Raw genomic sequence first — 19,128 nt, 5'->3', positions numbered from 1 at the left:
AAGCAAAGGGCTTTTCAAAGTCTACTTCCATGGGTGCGACAATTCTCGACAATTCTCAAACTTTGTGCACATTAGAGAAAAGAGGGAACATGTAAATATACAGATGACATGGAGAGCCAGAGCTCTCGTATGGAAAGGAAGGTTAGGAAGGAACCCTGTGGGACTGAACGAGAAACAGAGGTTTCATTATGAACTCAATATAAAGTCACAGAAATAGATATCCACACATCTGTGTGTATATGTGATGTGATGTGATATGTGTGTGTGTGTGTGTGTGTATACATACATGCGCCAGACAGCTGCCTAGATAGCTAGCTAGATAAATATAAAGTGTGTCAGAAAAAATGAAGGCTCAAGAGCCAAGAAAAGTTTTGAAGAAGAAGACCAGTGATAAGAGCTACGTCCAACCTTGTTCTGACATCCCCTCCGAAGAAAACAGTGAGACCGTGTAAATCCAGTTAGGAAAAAATACAACTAGATCCTTATCCCCCATCCTGTTATCAAAATAAACTCTAGACTGATTACAGAGCTAAATGTTTAAAAAACTAAATAAAGAAAACTATCACGGGGCGCCTGGCTGGCTCAGTCGGTGAAGCATGTGGCTCTTGATCTCGAGGTTGTAAGTTCGAGCCCCATGTTGGGTACAGAGATTACTTAAAAATAAAATCTAAAAAGAAAGAGAGAGAGAGAGAGAGAGAGAGAGAGGAAGGAAGGAAGAAAACTATCACAAGTATCAGTACAAGGAAGGTATCTAGCTGTATTTTTTTTCCCCCGAGTGGTTAGCTTTATGTTTCTCAGACTTGAGCGTGCATCGGAATTCCCTAGAAAATCTGTTAAAACAGATTGCTGGGCCCCACCCTCAGAGTTTCTGGTTCTGCACGTCTGGGATAGGGCCTCAGAATTTGCATTTCTAACATGTCTCCAGGCGATACACCCATGTTGCTCATCTGGGGACCACACTTTGAAAACCACTTGGTTAGCTGATGGTCCTAATACCATTGGTTCACCTATTCTGATTTTCAGCGCCACCTTTATCATACAGTATATTCTATCTACACTGGATCATGTCTAGGAAATAATATATGATGGAGGACACATCAAAAGGATACAGAAGGCACCCACTGGCCAAACCAGGGATAATGTGAGCATCAAAACAATGGCAGAAATAAATTATGACCCAATGAATGAAATAAGAATCCATAAGACTGATAATACATACCTACATGCCTAAAAGAAAAGGAAACGCTCTTCCTTGCGCTAGTATGCCAACTAATAAATATACGAGGAATAAAAAAAACTGGGGGAAAAGATTTTTGCAAAGATCACAGTAATAATTGATTCAGAAAAAAAAATCATTAATGAAAGCAAAAAGTAATAAGTGAAGGTGCAACAAGGACAGATATTTACATAGTCTCGAAGTATCGTATCTCCCCATAAATTACTTTCTAGTTATAAAAAGAAAACAGTAATTTTACAGTGGAGAACCTGGCAGACACTACTTCAACCAAATGATCACAGTTAACATCATTAACAGTGAAACAAGCTGAGTCATGAGCCTCCTGGTATGATGCATTGAGAAGGACACGATATCTTTTCTGGAGTGTTCCTGCCAAAAATACATACCCTGAATCTAATCCTGAGGAAAAACCAGACAGAGCCAAGTTGAGAGGATTCTACAAAAAGACTGGTTTGAACTCTTCAACAATGTCAGTGTCATGAGAGACAAAAATAGGCTGGGGAACTAATCCCAGATTTAAGGAGACATGACAAACAAATGCAATGTATAATTTTGCATGGGATCCCAGATCATGGGGAAGTCACTGTAAGTGCATTTTTGCAACAACTAGAAAAGATGAATTAGGTGACAGCAGTGCAAAAATGTTATTTTCTTGATTTAATTGTACAGTGATTATGTAAGAAAGCATCTTCTTAAAAAACAGACACCTAGGGGCGCCTGGGTGGCTCAGTCGGTTGAGCGTCCGACTTTGGCTCAGGTCATGATCTCGGGGTTCGTGAGTTCGAGCCCCTCGTCGGGCTCTGTCCTGACAGCTCAGAGCCTGGAGCATGCTTCGGATTCTGTGTCTCGCTCTCTCTCCGCCCCTCCCCTGCTCACGCTCTATCTTTCTCTGTCTCAAAAATAAATAAAACATTAAAAATAATTTTAAAAATAAAATATTAAAAAAAAAAAAAGACACCTAAGTATTTAGGGACCAATGAGGTTCATAATTTAAAATGAGTCACAAAATTATTATAGACATATGTATAGACAGAGACAACATTAGAGCAAATGTATCAAAATATTAACAGCTGGCTGCAGAGTACAGGGGAATTCCTTGTCCCATTCTTGTAACTCGTCTCTGAATTTGAAATTATTTTTTCACTTTTTTTTTTTTTTTGAGTTTTATTTATTTTGAGAGAGATAGAGAGCAAGCAGGGGAGGGGCAGAGAAAGAGAGGGAGACAGAATCCCAAGCAGGCTCCGCACTGCCAGCACGGAGCCCAATGCAGGGCTTGAACCCATGAACCTCGAGATCATGACCAGAGTTAAAGTCAAGGGTTGGACGCTTAACCGACTGAGCCACCCACGTGCCCCTGAAATTATTTTAAAATAACAAGTTTTGTTTTTTTTTTTTAATTCTACTTCAAAGTACATTTCCCTCCTTGGAAGGAGAACAATCTGGTAGTGACAAGGTCTGCCGTGTTAACGAGGCCAGCTGAGGGACAGGAGAGCTACAAGAGAAAATGGAGTCTTACGTACTACCTGCTACCAACTTAAAAAGAAATCGAGATCATCCAGTGGACAGGGGCGGAAGAAACATATGCTAATAACCACCGAAGCTGGGTGATGGGGATCATGTTTGAAAATTCCTCTAACAAAAAGGTTTTTAAAAATCATTATTCAACCCCAGCATCCGGCTTCCACACAGAGATGATTAGAGCTTCCTTTCGAGCCAAACCGGTACTTCACGTCAAGTCCTCCCTGCACCCACAGCCAGGTCAACGTTCCTGGCAGAAAGTCAGCCAAGGCTGACCCTTATGCAACTGCAGGACCTGAGTAAAGCCCTCGACCACAGCATCCGTCTGCCAGAGGGAGGCATAAAACACCAGCTAGGTTTCCTAGTCAACTTCCAAATCCACCCAGAGGACAACAGGCAACGAATGGAGGAAGGAACTGCGTCTGGTGGAGGAAAAAAACACCAGCAGGACAAGCACTACCCATCAAGGCCCTTTCCCAGAAAAAGCTGTTTCAGGAAGACTAGGCCACAGTAAGAGGAGTCACCTAACATACTGTGACCTACCACCCTACGTAATCGTGTTCATAAGTATCACACCAATCTGGGCATGTCCCCAGCCTAGCGGCTCCCCAAGGAATGCAGGCACCAAGACCCCGGTGCTGAAAATGTCTCATGCTGATGACAGCCTCCCCGCTCCACACCCTCAGGGCTTTCATACCTGTTCAGTCTTAGAACCTTAGAACTCCCCCTGGGAACCAGCTCAGGGCTGCCTCACATTTAGACAAGGGGGTCCTACACCAGGAAATAGGGTCTCTGTCACCATCTTGAGGACTTGAACCTCCCAATCTTTGGGAAGAAAAGTAGCAGAGGAGGGGCGCATGGGTGACTCGGTCCGTTGAGCATCCAGCTCTTGATTCGGATTAGGTCATGATCTTGTGGTTCGTGGGCCCGAGCCCCACGTGCGGGCTCCACGCTGACAGCGCAGAGCCTGCTTGGGATGCTCTCTCTCTCTGGCCCTCCCCTGCTCACTCTGTCTCGCTCTCTCAAAATAAATGAATAAACTTAAAAAAAAAAAGTATCAGAGGAGCCAGAATTACTACCACTACTACTGCTGCTGTTACCATGACTTATAGAGTACTTACATGCGTAAGGTACTACTGTTAGCTTACTGAATCTCAAAATAATGTTTTACAGGTAAGGAAACACACACACAGAGAAGTGACTGTCCGACATCACAAAGCTAATGGAATCAGAACTCAAACCCAGGTGGTTGGACTCCAGAGGCTATGTATTCTTTTTTTTTTTTTAATTTTTTTTTTTTAACGTTTATTTATTTTTGAGACAGAGAGAGACAAAGCATGAACAGGGGAGGGTCAGAGAGAGGGAGATACAGAATCTGAAACAGGCTCCAGGCTCTGAGCTGTCAGCACAGAGCCCGATGCGGGGCTCGAACTCACGGACCTCGAGATCATGACCTGAGCCGAAGTCGGCTGCTTAACTGACTGAGCCACCCAGGCGCCCCGAGGCTACGTATTCTTAACCACTTCTCTATTCAACAGATTTGGAATCACCAGAAACAGAGTTGCTGTAAACAAAGGGCTTTATGAAACACAGCCCTTGTTTTGTGACTTGTCTAAGCCACTATCATTCCAGATTTGTTTTCCTAAGAAAAAAACAGCTCACCGCCCTCCTACAATCCACATTTTCCATCAGATGTGGATCTGACGTGCCTCACTGCTCATCAACCTAGCCACACACTCGAGGTGCTAAGGTTGGTGCTGGCAAAAGCGGCTGCACAGCAGTGACCGTCATGAATGACCTAAGCCCTGGGCAACAGAGAAAACACCCTCCTGAATCACCCTGGGCTCAAAGAGAAAAATCACAACAGCAGTTACAAACAAGGAGCAGAACGCAGCAACAGGTATGGGTTTACCAGTAGAAAACTGTTGGGCAGTGTCTACTAAAGCTGAAATACATCTACTTGGTGAGCTAAGAGACATATACATACACACACACACACACACACACACTCAATACATGCATATATGTGCCTTGCAAAATACATGTATAAGATTGTTCATAGCCGCTTTGTTCATGATGGTCCAAAATTGGAAAGAGCCCAAATGTCTGCCAGCAGGCGAATAATCAAATAAACTGTGGTATAGTCATATAATAGGAACCTTCACCCCAATAAAAAAACCCAAACTAGTATTACCTGCAAAAGCATGTGTGACTCTCACAGATACAATGAGCCGGGCACAAGAAAATGTACTGTATGATTGCACTGAGAAAAATTCAAGAATAGGCAAAACTAGGGGCGCCTGGGTGGCGCAGTCGGTTAAGTGTCCGACTTCAGCCAGGTCACGATCTCGCGGTCCGTGAGTTCGAGCCCCGCGTCAGGCTCTGGGCTGATGGCCCAGAGCCTGGAGCCTGCTTCCGATTCTATGTCTCCCTCTCTCTCTGCTCCTCCCCCGTTCATGCTCTGTCTCTCTCTCTGTCTCAAAAATAAATAAACGTTAAAAAAAAAAAAAATTTAAAAAAAAAAAAAAAAGAATAGGCAAAACTAACGAGCAGTGACAGAAGTCAGAATAGTGGTTATCTCAGGCAAAGGGTTATTGATTGACAGGGACACAGGAATCTTCTGGGGCCCCAGAAATGTTCTGTATCTTGATCTGAGTAGCAATTACACAGATGTGAACAGAGGTAAACATTCACTGAACTATACCACTTAAGGTATGTGCGCTTTTCCTTAAAAGAAAAAAATGCGAATACCCACGGGAAAAAAATCAAAGCCAAGTTTAAAGCACGAATGTTTTCATCATTCAACAAGACAAAAATAAATGCCCTATAAGCTTTCAACTCAAAAAGCCATAAATGACCAACTCACTGACTGAACTAAAAAAAAAAAAAAAAAAAAAAAAAAAAAAAAAAAAAAAAAATCTATGGCAACTAGTTGAAAAAAGTTAAAGTGAAAAATGAAAAAAACAAAAACAAAAAGGGATGCCTGGGTGGCTGTCGGTTGAGTGTCCAACTTCGGCTCAGGTCATGATCTCACGGTTCATGAGCTCGAGCCTCACATTGGCTTGCTGCTGTCAGCACGGAGCCTGCTTCAGATCCTGTGTCTCCCTCTCTCTGCCCTCCCCTGTTCTCTCTCTCTCTCTCTCTCAAAAATAAAGTAAACATTTTTTAAAAATGGAAATTAGAGGTGCCTGGGTGGCTTTGTTGGTTGACCATTCAAGTCCTGATTTCGGCTAAGGTCATGGTGTCACGGTTTGTGGGATTGAGACCTGTGTCGAGCTCTGCGCTGGCAATGCGGAACTTCCTAGATTCTCTCCCTCTCCCTCTCTCTCTCTGCACCTCCCCTTGCCTGTTCTCTCTCAAAATAAATAGGTAAACTTTTCAAAATATTAGAAAACATGGTATAACTGAAAATCCAAGTAGTCCTATGAAAAATAAATTAAAAAACAGAAGTTAAAACAAAAATGTTTATGCTAGTCAAGAAAAAATTGGGAACAAATTTGAAAAAACTTTTAAGGGAGAAAAATTAGAAACATTTTTCTTTTAATTTTTTTTTCACATTTATTTTTGAGAGACAATGCAAACAGGGGAGGGGCAGAGAGAGGGAGACACAGAATCTGAAGCAGGCTCTAGGCTCCGAGCTGTCAGCACAGAGCCCGATGCGGGCTCGAACCCACGAACCGTGAGCCCATGACCTGAGCCGAAGTTGGACGCTTAACCAACTGAGCCACCCAGGCGCCCCTAGAAACATTTTTTTTTTTTTTTACATTTATTCCGTTTTGAGAGACAGAGAGAGACAGTGTACAAGCGGGGGAGAGGCAGAGAGAGAGGGAGACCCAGAATCCGAAGCAGGCTCCAGGCTCCGAGCTGTCAGCACAGAGCCTGATGCAGGGCTTGAACCCACAAACCGTGAGATCATGACCTGAGCCGAAGTCAGACACTCAACCGACTGAGCCACCCAGGCACCCCGCCTAGAAACATTTTTAAAATGAGAATGCTATGGGGCACCTGGGTGGCTCAGTCAGCTGAGCATCTGACTTCAGCTCAGGTCATGATATTGCGGTCCATGAGTTTGAGCCCACGTCGGGCTCTGTGCTGATAGCTCAGAGCCTGGAGCCTGCTTCGGATTCTGTGTCTCCCTCTCTCTCTGCCCCTCTCCCACTCGTGCTGTCTCTCTCTCTCTCTCTCAAAAATAAACATTAAAAAAAAAATTTAATAAATAAATAATAAAATGAGGACGCTACTTAAAATCTTCACACTAATAAATCTGAAAAATCTCATGAAATAATTTTTCTCATAAAATAATGAATTAACAAAACTGATGCAAGATGAACCAGAAAAGCTGAACAAACCAATCATTATGGGGTAAGAAACTGAAAAAGTCATCAAAGAATTATTTCAGAGAAAGCAGCCAGACCTAGTTGGTTTTACGGGTGAGCTCTTTCCTGCATTCATGGAACAGATAATTCCCAAGTTATAGAGTCTGTTCCCGAAGTTGGAAAGAGCTTTAATTTACTTTATAAAATTAGCTAAGCCTCAATTCCAAAGCTGACAAAAATAGTACAAACTACAGACAAATGCCACTTGTGAATATAAGTGGAAAACCCCCAAATAAAATACTAACAAACCATTCTTAACAAAAGTTTCAAAAAATAATCAAACATGAGCAACAGGGTGTATTCAAGAAATTTTAAGATTGTTACTATTAGGAAATCAATATAAGAAATAGAAAGAAGAAAAATCATTTAACTATCCCAATAGTTACCTAAAATATATCTGACAACAACAATTCAACAACAAAAAAAACAATGATTAATTATTAAACTGAGGAAAAAAAAAAAAAAAAAAAAAAAAAAAAAGAAAGAAAAAGAGCTTACTAACACCCAACTTTACATCCAGAGAAGAGTCATTAGAAGCATGGTTATGAATGGGGCGCCTGGGTGGCGCAGTCGGTTAAGCGTCCGACTTCAGCCAGGTCACGATCTCGCGGTCTGTGAGTTCGAGCCCCGCGTCAGGCTCTGAGCTGATGGCTCGGAGCCTGGAGCCTGTTTCCGATTCTGTGTCTCCCTCTCTCTCTGCCCCTCCCCCGTTCATGCTCTGTCTCTCTCTGTCCCAAAAATAAATAAAAAACGTTGAAAAAAAAAAAATTTTTAAAAAAAAAGAAGCATGGTTATGAAAAGGCAAGATGCCCACTCCATCACCACTAAAAGAGGAAGCTGTATGCAAAGCAACTAACAAGAAAAAAAAAAAGCATAATTATCTCCTAATATGAGCAAAATTATCAATCTTAGAAATCACATCAAAGTCTATCAAGAAAACCCAAAAGAAAAAAAAAAAAAAAAAAAAAAAAAAAAAGAAAACCCAAAAGAAGCTATTGAAAACATATACTAAGAATTCAGCTATTGAATGATTATGAAAAAAACAAAACAAAACAAAACCCACACATGCAGAAACTAAGAGTCGTATACAAACAACACTAAGTTAGGAGACCTACTAGGAAAAGATCCCACTGAAAATAAAATCAAAAGGGTTTTTTAAATTTAGAAGTCTGGGGGCGCCTGGGTGGCGCAGTCGGTTAAGCGTCCGACTTCAGCCAGGTCACGATCTCGCGGTCCGTGAGTTCGAGCCCCGCGTCGGGCTCTGGGCTGATGGCTCGGAGCCTGGAGCCTGCTTCCGATTCTGTGTCTCCCTCTCTCTCTGACCCTCCCCCATTCATGCTCTGTCTCTCTGTCTCAAAAATAAATAAACGTTAAAAAAAAAAAAAAAAAAAAATTTAAAAAAAAAAAAAAAATTTAGAAGTCTGGGGAGCCTGGATGGCTCAGTCAGTTAAGCTTCTGACTTCGGCTCAGCTCATGATCTCACGGTTTGTGAGTTCGAGCCCTGCATCTGGCCCTGCACTGACAGCTCAGAACCTGCAGCTTGCTTCAGATTCTAGGTCTCCCTCTCTTTCTGCCCCTCCCCCACTCGCACTCTGTCTTTGTCTCCCAAAGATAAACATTAAAAAAAAATTTTTTTTTTTAATTTAGAAGAGTCTATCTAAAGATAACTTCAAAATGATCTGAGTGAATTTAGAGACACTCTATGTTCCTGGGTAGGAATTATTGGTACAGAAATTCTCCACAAAGGAACTTTACATAGGATAGAATTCCAATAAAATCTGAAGGGATTTGAGGGGAAGAAAGTAGGAAGAAGAGGAGAACCTGACAAAATAATTAAAGTTCAGGTAGTGTTGGGGCACCTGGGTGGCTCATTTGGTTAAGTGTCCCCCTCTTGGTTTTGGCTCAGATCATGATCTCATGGTTCATGAGTTCGAGCCCCTGGTCAGGCTCTGCACTGACAGTGTGGAGCCTACTTGGGATTCTCTCTTCCTCCTCTCTCTCTCTCTCTCTCTCTCTCTTTCTCTCTCTCTCTCCCTCCGCCCTTTCCTCTCTCGCTTGCTCTCAAATTAAATAAATAAACTTTAAAAATAAATAAAGTTCAGGTGGTACTGTCATATATGCAAAGAAAAGAGGGAGGAAGATTTTGAAAAGGAGAGAAATTCAAAAGTCAGATATTAAAACATGGTAATATTACAACAGTTAAGACAGTGATTGTAAAAGGCTAATAAAACAACAGATGAAATGGAAAATCCCCCAACAGGCCCAAGTGTGTATGTATATATATGTAGACATTTTTTAATATAAGCTGAAGATAAACAACCCAAATCATTGGGGATAATAATCACAGATGGGTTATTCAATAAGTAGTGCTAAATCAATCAGTTAACTATTTGGGAAAAATTAAATTAGATCCTGGGGCACCTGGGTGGCTCAGTTAGTTGAGTATCTGACTCTTGGTTTCAGCTCAGGTCATGATCTCCTGCGTTCAAGCCCCAAGTCAGGCTGGCAGCGTGGACCCTGCTTAGGATTTTCTCAATATCTCTCCTCTCCCCTCCCCTCCCCTCCCCTTCCCTCCCCTCCCCTCTTGTCTTCTCTCTCTCTCCCCCTCTCTCTCTCTGCCCCTCCCCCACTCACAATATCTGTTTCTCTCAAAAATAAACACTCAAAAAGTAAAATAAAATTAGATCCCTATTCACACTGCACACAAAAATAACATCACTTAAAATATTAAATGTAAAAAAAAAATCACAATGAACTAGTAAAAACTAGAGGTGACTATTTACCTGATCTCAGAATGGGAGAAAGCCTTTCATAAAGGAAAAGGCTACAAATACAAAGGGTGACAGATTCAACTACAAGTTTAAAACATCTCTTTGGAAAATAGGGGAAAAAAGATCTACAAAACTAAAATGCAAATGAAAAACGGGAAAGATATTTACAAATTATAAGACAAAGAGTAACAGCCTTAACATATAAAACACCTTCAAAACTAAAAGACAAAAATGCACCCTTTGATATAAAAATGAACAAAGGACATACTAAGGCAATAAACACACTCTAAAAATATTCAATCTCCTTCAATAAATCACAGCATCATATAGGTAGAGTGATACCGGGGGAACTTCAGAGACATAACAACCAAATTCAATGAGGAGACCTCGTCCGAATTCAGGTTCAAGCAAACCAACTTGAAAATGACACTTAGAGGGGCGTCTGGGTGGCTCAGTCGGTTGAATGTCCGACTTTGGCTCAGGTCACGATCTCACAATCTGTGGGTTTGAGCCCCACGTCAGGCTCTGTGCTGACAGCTCAGAGCCCAGAGCCCGCTTCAGATTCTGTATCTCCCTCTCTCTCTAACCCTCCTCCACTAGCACTCTGTCCCTCTCTCTCAAAAATAAAATAAAAACATTAAAAAAAAAGAAAAGAAAAAAGAAAATGACACTTAGAGATAAACAGGTGAAATTGAACAGGGACTGCGCATCAGGTGATCGATCATAAGGAATTCATATCAACGTTGCAAGGTGTGATAATAGTATGGTAATCACAGACAAAAATATCCTTTCTGTTTCCTCTCTGGGCTCAGCCCTAATTTGCAGAGTCATGGCTAAACGCACCAAGAAGGTCAGAATCCTCGGTAAATGGAGGACCCGTGATGGTGCCTCCCACAGGAAATGGGTGAAGAAGATTGAAATAAGCCAGCACGCCGAGTGCTGTGGCAAAACCAAGATGAAAAGATGAGCTGTGGGGATCTGGCACTGTGGTTCGTCCATGAAAACGGAAGCCGGTGACCTGCAAGAGGGCTTCCACCGTCACAGCAGAGTCGGTCGTCAGAAGCCTGAAGGAGCTGAAAGAGCAGAAGCTCCACCTCTTCAAACACTACTAGTCTACGATAAATGGGTTCACGTATGTAACACGATAGAATAACAAACAAGGAAAATATCCTCGTGTTTTACGAGAGGCAGGCTGAAGAATCTAAAATATAACGCTGGAACATCTGTAATTTACTTTGAAATACTACAACCAAAAAGAGAAATAGATGAAGCAAATGTGGCATACCGTTAATTATCAAACAGGCAAAAACAATATACGTGTGTGTGTGTGTGTGCATGCGTGTATATATATTTTTTTAATCAAGCCAATAAAGGCCAAAATGCAACAGAAACTAGCAATCTTGGCCACTGCTGATGGGAGGGTAAACTGGCAGAACTTTTCTGGAGAGTAATTTTGCAATATGTGTCAAATGTCACAAATATGTGAAAAATGTTTAAACCCTGCAAATCCATCTTCAATAATTTTTTTTTTTTTTTAACAGACAGAGTGAGAGAGAGCCAGGGAGAAGGACAGAGGGAGACAAAGAAAGAATCTTAAGCAGACTCCACGCTCCGTGCAGAGTCCAATGCAGGACTCGATCCCGTGACCCTGGGATCATGACCTGAGCCAAAATCAAGAGTCGGACGCTCAATGAAATGAACCACCCAGCCACTCTCATCTTCAGTAATTTATGACAAGTAAACTATCAGCAATGGACACAAAGATTTATATACATATATATATATATATATATATATATATATATATATATATTTACATATATTTACCATAGCATTATTTATGACTGTAAGATACTTAAAACTACCCCAGTATCCAAACTTAAATTTGCACACAACCACCTGAGAAACTACTACTAGGCAGTCATCAAAAAGTACATTTTGGAAGAATAATTAAAGCTGCCGTATCAATATATTTTATGGTATAGCAGCTATGGAAAACAGTATACTGGTTCCTCAAAAAATTAAACAAAGAATTACCATATGACGCATCAATTCTGCTTCTCAGGCACAGATCCAAAAGAACTGAAAGCAGGAACTTGAACAGGTATTTGTACGCTCGGATTCATAACAGTACCATTTACAACAGGCAAAAGGTGGGAGCAGCCCAAGTGTTTCTGGACAGGTGGATGGATAACAAAACGTGGTATGCACATAGGACAGAATATTATTTGGCCTTAATAAGAAGGGAGATTCTGATACATGCTACAGCTTGGAGGTGCCTTGAGGACCTTATGCCGAGTACAGTAAGCCAGATATAAAAGGGCAAATACTGTATGATTTCACCCAATTGAGGTAGCTAGTCAGATGCATAGAAAAAGTAGAACTGTGGGCGGGGTGGAGGGAAGAGGAGAAATGAACTGTGCAGTGGGTAGAGAGTTTGAGTTTAAAGTTCTGAAGATGAGGCACCTGGGTGGCTCAGTCGGTTGTCTGACTTCGGCTCAGGTCATGATCTCACAGTTCAGGGGTTCAAGCCCCTTAGTGGGCTCTCTGCTCTCAGCGCAGAGCCTGCTTCAGATCCTCTGTCTCCCTCTCTCTCTCTGCCCCTCCCCTGCTCATGCGCGCATGTATGCACTCTCTCTCTGTCAAAAATAAACATTTATAAACAAAGTTCTGAAAATGAATGGCAGTGATGCTTGCACAACAAGCGTGTACTCAATTGCCACTACACGGCACACTTACAAATGGTTAAGACGGTAAATTTTATGTTACGTGCCTTTTATCACAATTAGAAAAAAATAAGTAAGTAAATAAAGATCTACTGAGGGGCACCTGACTGGCTCAGTCAGAAGAGCATGTGGCTCTTGATCCTGTAGTCATAGGTTTGAGCCCCACGTTGGGTATAGAGATTACAAAATAATAATAATAATAATAAACAACTTTAGAACAAAAAAAAGAGGGGCACCAGGGTGGCTCAGTCAGTTGGGTGTCTGACTTTGGCTCAGGTCATGATTTCATGGTTCTTGAGTTCGAGCCCCACGTCGGGCTCTGCGCTGATAGCACGGAAACTGCTTGGGATCCTCTCTCTACCTCTCTCTGTCCCCCTCCCATGCTAGCACACACATGCACTCTTCCTCTCTCAAAAACAAACGTTAAAAAAATGTTTAAATAAAAAAAGATATACTAATACATTTTAAAGAGAAAAAATGTAAAATAATATGTTGTAAAATAATATGTTTTTGTATGGTCACGATTTTGTTTCACAGATGTCTTAAATATATACATGTGCAACAGGAAAAAAAGGCTCAGAAAAATACATACCAAAATGTTAGCAATTATCACTAAGCACTGTGGTTTACAGGAGAATTTTATTTTCTTTGTACGTCTGTGCGCTTGTGTCTAATTTCCAGTTTTGCTACAATTACTTTTACAATCAAAAGCAAAGGTTTGTTGACGGAACAAATGAAGAAGAAAAGAAAGGACACTCATTGGCTGCTGATCCTAACGTGACAATGTCCACAAGTGTATCTCCAAAAGACATGATAAATATAACCCTCCTTGATAATCAAATTATAAAAGGCAGGCTAGAGTTTGAGAAAATAAAGACAGACTCAGAAGAGAAACCATCAGGGAGCTCCCTGCAGAGCTAAAATAGAGGCATATTCCTGGTTTTAAGCAATTTCTGAAGCTGCGGCAGGCTCCCCATATCTCTGGGTGCCCGGCAGAAAGGGAAAGACCAGGGGAACCTCAAACACCACTCGAGCAGCCTGTCAGAAAGAAAAGACTCTTGAATCCACGCAGCACTCACCCGGGACTCAACACTCCCCACCCCCACATCCCTCTTAAGCTAACTCCACTTTCAGAAAATATTTTCTAGACAGCAGACATCAAGAGAAAAAGGAGCCTTTCTTTCCATGGAGTTCCCTCCCCACATATGGTACTGCTCTCAATAGAGGCTTTATGAGGGAGGGTCCAGATACCACAGCCACGGGTTATGCCACTGACCACAAGCAGCAATAAATAGACGTTGGGGTTTAGATTTCCATGCAGCAGAGGCACCCTGAATAATTAAGACACAGCTTCCAGCACATTCCAACATCCAGTAAACGTTCACTGAGTGCCTACTAAGCACAAGGCACTACGTGTAACACCATTCCCCCCTCCACACAAACACACAAACACACGCAGCTTCTTTGTTCCATTCAAGGACTCAGACTAGGAAAGTAATGATTTGGGATGCAGGCATTTGACAGTTTGATTCAAAATGTCACATGTCTCCGGGATTGGGAAAAGAGAGTCAGAGGCAGAGGGAAAGCATTCATCCTTGAGAAAGGATCAAGGGGACACATCACTGCATCCCAGCGCTAGAGCCCGAGGACAAAATAGGCTGAATCCCACAGTGAAGGCAGAGAAGAGCTCTCGCCTTCCTAAAACTCCACGGGCAGCGTCTATGGGGAACAGAGTCCCCGCAGCCCCTGGTCCTGGAGGAAACCGCATCACCGGGTCTGTCCGTGGTGTGTGAGAGAAATCCAAGCCTTCTGAATTCTTCTCCCACCCCCCACAGATGAATCATGTCGGCCACCCCGTCATCATACATACTTTTGCCCCCATTGTTCTTCAGGACATTGGAGAGGTTGACAGAGGCGGTGCCTAGCAGCTCATTTCTCAAAGTATGGCAGCTCCAAACCTTCAAATCTAAATGACTCTGGGCCGTGACATTCCTGGAAAACAAATACTTGATTCATCACATCCAAGCATATTGGTCACTCCTACAGCTGAGAAGAAAACAGATCAACTATACTGCTGACATCTTGGCGGGGGGGACCTCAAACAGGAAGACGCTCACGTACACCCTTTCCCCCACAAAGCTGGCCCTGTAACCATCTAGCTAATAATGAGTGCTCTGTGAGCTCAATGATGTAGAAACACCTGAAGAGAGGCGCCTTGGGTACCAAAGGCAGAAGAGTTTGAGGCCACACAGGAAACCTGGATCTCCCACAACCCCCTTGGAGAGCCTTCTCTCTTTCTCCCATGTTACTGCGAAGAGAAGGGACTTTCTCTTACAAAATGATGATCTCATTCCAGAGAAGCTCCGAGCTCCCAATTCGCTTCCCAGTCTTCTTGGTCTCACTGGGGAGTCCATCCACTGCCACCTCCACAAATGAGTTAATTCGAGGTTGACGATTATGCACCTTGGGCTTTGCTGACACCACTGGACAGGAAAGAAAAGTCAAAGATGAGTCAGAGGGCTCCCAGCTGCCCCCCTGTGGCAGATGTTCTTGCTCTTTTCTGCTGTTACGTTTAAAAAGTAAGTTTTGGTTTCTTTCTGATGATCAACAAATTTTTTTAAAAAATATGAAGCTTAAGAAAAGAAGCACTCTTAACCTGAAAACTCTGGGATAATTATCATTAAGATGTTGGCAAATCCAGACTTTCATCTCTTACGCCCCCAATTCTTTAAGAATTCTTCTCAATTTTAAATGGCTGCAATACGAGCCCATTGTACAGACATGCCACAATTTAGTTAATTATTCTTTCAATGCTGAAAAGACTGCTTTCAATTTTTCACTCTGGGAAAATCATCATGAATATATAGATTTGCATGCATTTCCTCCAAATGATCTGAATATTTTTGAAGTTCCCAAAACAGTTTAATTCCTTTGCAAAAAGGATAAACCCACGTAGATGAATATATTCATTTCACCACCATAGCATTGAGTATTAAGGTTTTTTTGTTTTTTGCTTTTTGCAAATCAGATAGATTTAAAAAAACATATAAATTACGTAAAATTTATTTTTTTTTTCAAACAGGAGAAGTAGGCATTTATTTTCATTCCTAAGCATTATCCATCATTAATTTTCCATTCTTTGACATCCTTGCTTTTATTATTTTTATTTATTTATTTATTTATTTATTTATTTTTTAATATATGAAATTTACTGTCAAATTGGTTTCCATACAACACCCAGTGCTCATCCCAAAAGGTGCCCTCCTCAATACCCATCACCCACCCTGCCCTCCCTCCCACCCCCCATCAACCCTCAGTTTGTTCTCAGTTTTTAACAGTCTCTTATGCTTTGGCTCTCTCCCACTCTAACCTCTTTTTTTTTTTTTTTTTCCCTTCCCCTCCCCCATGGGTTTCTGTTAAGTTTCTCAGGATCCACATAAGAGTGAAACCATATGGTATCTGTCTTTCTCTGTATGGCTTATTTCACTTAGCATCACACTCTCCAGTTCCATCCACGTTGCTACAAAAGGCCATATTTCATTTTTTCTCATTGCCATGTAGTATTCCATTGTGTATATAAACCACAATTTCTTTATCCATTCATCAGTTGATGGACATTTAGGCTCTTTCCATAATTTGGCTATTGTTGAGAGTGCTGCTATAAACATTGGGGTACAAGTGCCTCTATGCATCAGTACTCCTGTATCCCTTGGATAAATTCCTAGCAGTGCTATTGCTGGGTCATAGGGTAGGTCTATTTTTAATTTTCTGAGGAACCTCCACACTGCTTTCCAGAGCGGCTGCACCAATTTGCATTAAATTACGTAAAATTTAATGAGCACTTGTTACAGACACTATGCTGTGCACACGTCATCTAACTCCATCCTTTAAACAAACCCATGGGGCAGGGAATATATCACCACCCCCATCTCAACCAAGAGGAAGCAGGCTTGGGGAAGTTAGGTCATTGCCCCAGAAAACATAGCCAGGGAGCTTCAAACCAGGATGTGCACCCAGGCAACCTGACACCACACCATGCTATACATCGTTACCAGATTCTGCGTACCTGTTCTACTGCTGTTCTTCGATTACTAGTGAGGGTCAATGTTTTTTCTATGTGCTTGTCAGCCATCTGCATTTCCTGTTCTATTTGTATCCTTGATGTGGCAGCATTTCTGATGTTTATTTGGTAGCAGCAAGCCAGGCTAAACAAGTATCCATACACCCAGGGCCAGACAGGTGTCTCTTATGGCACACATCAGCCACAATGGAAACTCCAGGTCACTGGGATGGAACACATCTAAGATGTCCTCTATCCCATGCCCCAAATCAGAGCATAGGACTGGCATTTCTTACCTATGATGGCAAGACTGAGCTCCCTTCCATCAAGATTCCCTTACAGAGTCCTATAAGGGTCCACAACTTGACAAAGGACAAACCTAACTCTGGATTCTTTTAACAATGCCTGTCTTCTCCCGGCCCAAAAGAACAGGAGAGAGCAAGGCAAACAACAACAGCAAAAGCTGTGGCTAAGATTCAGAAGCAACAGAAGCAACAAAGGATGGTACTGGGGAAAAAACAGGTTGTGGTGGCGGGAAATGTGGTCCAGAGTAGAAAACCGAAATACTTTTCACACAGACCAAGGTTAACTGAGGCCACCTAGTGGTGTGAGCATAGCTCTGCACCCAGACCCTTAAGGTGGTGGAGCAGGGGCCGACTAGTTATAATTCTAGTCCTATCATTTTGAGCTGGACAGTTTCTTTGAAATCAACAAGTTCAAGCCCTTCATTTAAAAGTTGGGCAACTAAGGTTCAGAGAGGGGAAATAACATATCCAAAATCACGGAGTCCGAGGCAAACGCTAAGCTGGGAACCAAGTCTCCCAGCTCCCAGCCAATTCTCTGAACTCTGCCCTGGTGTTTCCTTTTTTGCCCCTCGAGTTTTTTCCCTAAGTATTTTTGTTTGTTTGTTTTGTTTTTGTTTTGTTTTTGGTTTTCAAAAATACCAAGAATTCCTATAAACCCTTCACCTAAGGGTCACCAAATATTAACTTTTCACTATATTTGCTTTATTATTCTTTCTCTCCCCCGACTCCCTCTCGTACACATTCACATTTGTTTTTAAAACTTTGAGAGTGAGTTTCAGATGCTGTGCCCCCTTTCTTCTAAATACTTCAGTGCATATTTCCAAGAACAAAGACATTTTCTGACAATACCACAGTATAATTATCAACATGGCGAAATTTAACATCCTTTAAAACAATGATCTAATGTACAGACCTTATTTAAATTTTGTTAAATGTCCTATCAATGTCCGTTATAGCAAAAGAGAAAAGAAACTTTTTTCCCCCCCTGGTCCGTCCAGGACCCAATCTCGGATCACATATTGGTAGTTTTATCTTGAAGTTTTCAGTTTCCAGAAAAGGTGAAAGAATAGGACAACTAACACTTGTATACTGTGCAGCAACTGCCATCTGGCCACCTTTGCTTCTTTCTCTTTCTATGTGTGTGCCTGTGTCAGTGCTATTCAAGAAAATATCAGTGATAAGGGGCACCTGGGTGACCCAGTCGGTTGAGTGTCCAACTTCGGCTCAGGTCACGATCTCATGGTTTACGAGTTCAAGCCCCACATGGGGCTGTCTGCTGTTAGCGCAGAGCCTGCTCCAGATCCTCTGTCTCCCTCTCTCTCTGCTCCTCCCCCACTCGTGCTCACTCTCTCTGTCTCAAAACTAAATAAACATAAAAAAAAAAATCTTCAATGATAAGCAAAAAGTTCTATGCCAGCACAGTCCAATGCAATGCCATGAGACACATGTGGCTACGAAGCCATTAGCATGGCTAGTATGACTGAGGATTTGCATTTTAAATTTAACTTTAATCAATGTAAAAATGTCTACGTGGCTGTAGTGGCTATCTTATTGGACAGCACGGGATACAGACATGTGATGTTTATGTCTATATATGTGCATGAGTGTGCATATATCCACAAACTTTTTTGGTAAACCACTTGAAAGTAAGTTGTAGACATCAAGACTGATCAGCCCTAAATACTTCCAGAATGCAATTCATACGAGTAAGGATGTTCTATATGCTGTACACCTGAAACGAACAGAACACAGTAGGTTAACTATACTTCAATTAAAAAAATAATAATAATAAGGAGGGTCTCCTGGCTGGCTCAGTTGGTAGAACATGCAACCCCTGACCTCAAGGTCATGAGTTTGAGCCCCATGCTGGGCATAGGAAAGAGAAAAAGACATTCTCCCACCTAACCACACCACCATTATTATACCTTAACAAATTTAGTCACTCCTATTATTTGATACTCGTTACATATCCAAATTTCCCCAACTGTTCCAAACATGTTGTTATAGCTGGTTTCCCCCAATCCAGGATCCAACTGAGATGAGCAAATTGCATTTGGTCGCTGGCTCCTTAATCTTTTAAAATCCACAGTGCTCCCCCTTCTTTTTCCATGACAATGCTTTTTAAAGACTTCCAC

At 41.8% G+C, this 19,128-nt stretch overlaps 1 protein-coding gene across 1 annotated transcript in view; it reads right to left on the bottom strand.

The window, feature by feature from the left end:
- Nucleotides 1-19,128, bottom strand: part of WWP2 (WW domain containing E3 ubiquitin protein ligase 2) — a 155,129-nt gene that overhangs the window by 105,711 nt on the left and 30,290 nt on the right. The window contains exons 3-4 of the mRNA XM_058707642.1: nt 14,964-15,111; nt 14,499-14,620 (exon numbers count right to left, since the gene is read on the bottom strand). Of these exons, the coding sequence (XP_058563625.1) occupies nt 14,499-14,620; nt 14,964-15,111 (270 nt within the window). The remainder of the gene's footprint in view (nt 1-14,498; nt 14,621-14,963; nt 15,112-19,128) is intronic.

This window comes from Neofelis nebulosa, chromosome 17, assembly GCF_028018385.1.
Source record: "Neofelis nebulosa isolate mNeoNeb1 chromosome 17, mNeoNeb1.pri, whole genome shotgun sequence".
Taxonomy (NCBI): Eukaryota; Metazoa; Chordata; class Mammalia; order Carnivora; family Felidae; genus Neofelis; species Neofelis nebulosa.
The sequence above is the reverse complement of the archived record's forward strand: the minus strand, read 5'-3'. Positions and strand labels throughout refer to the sequence as shown.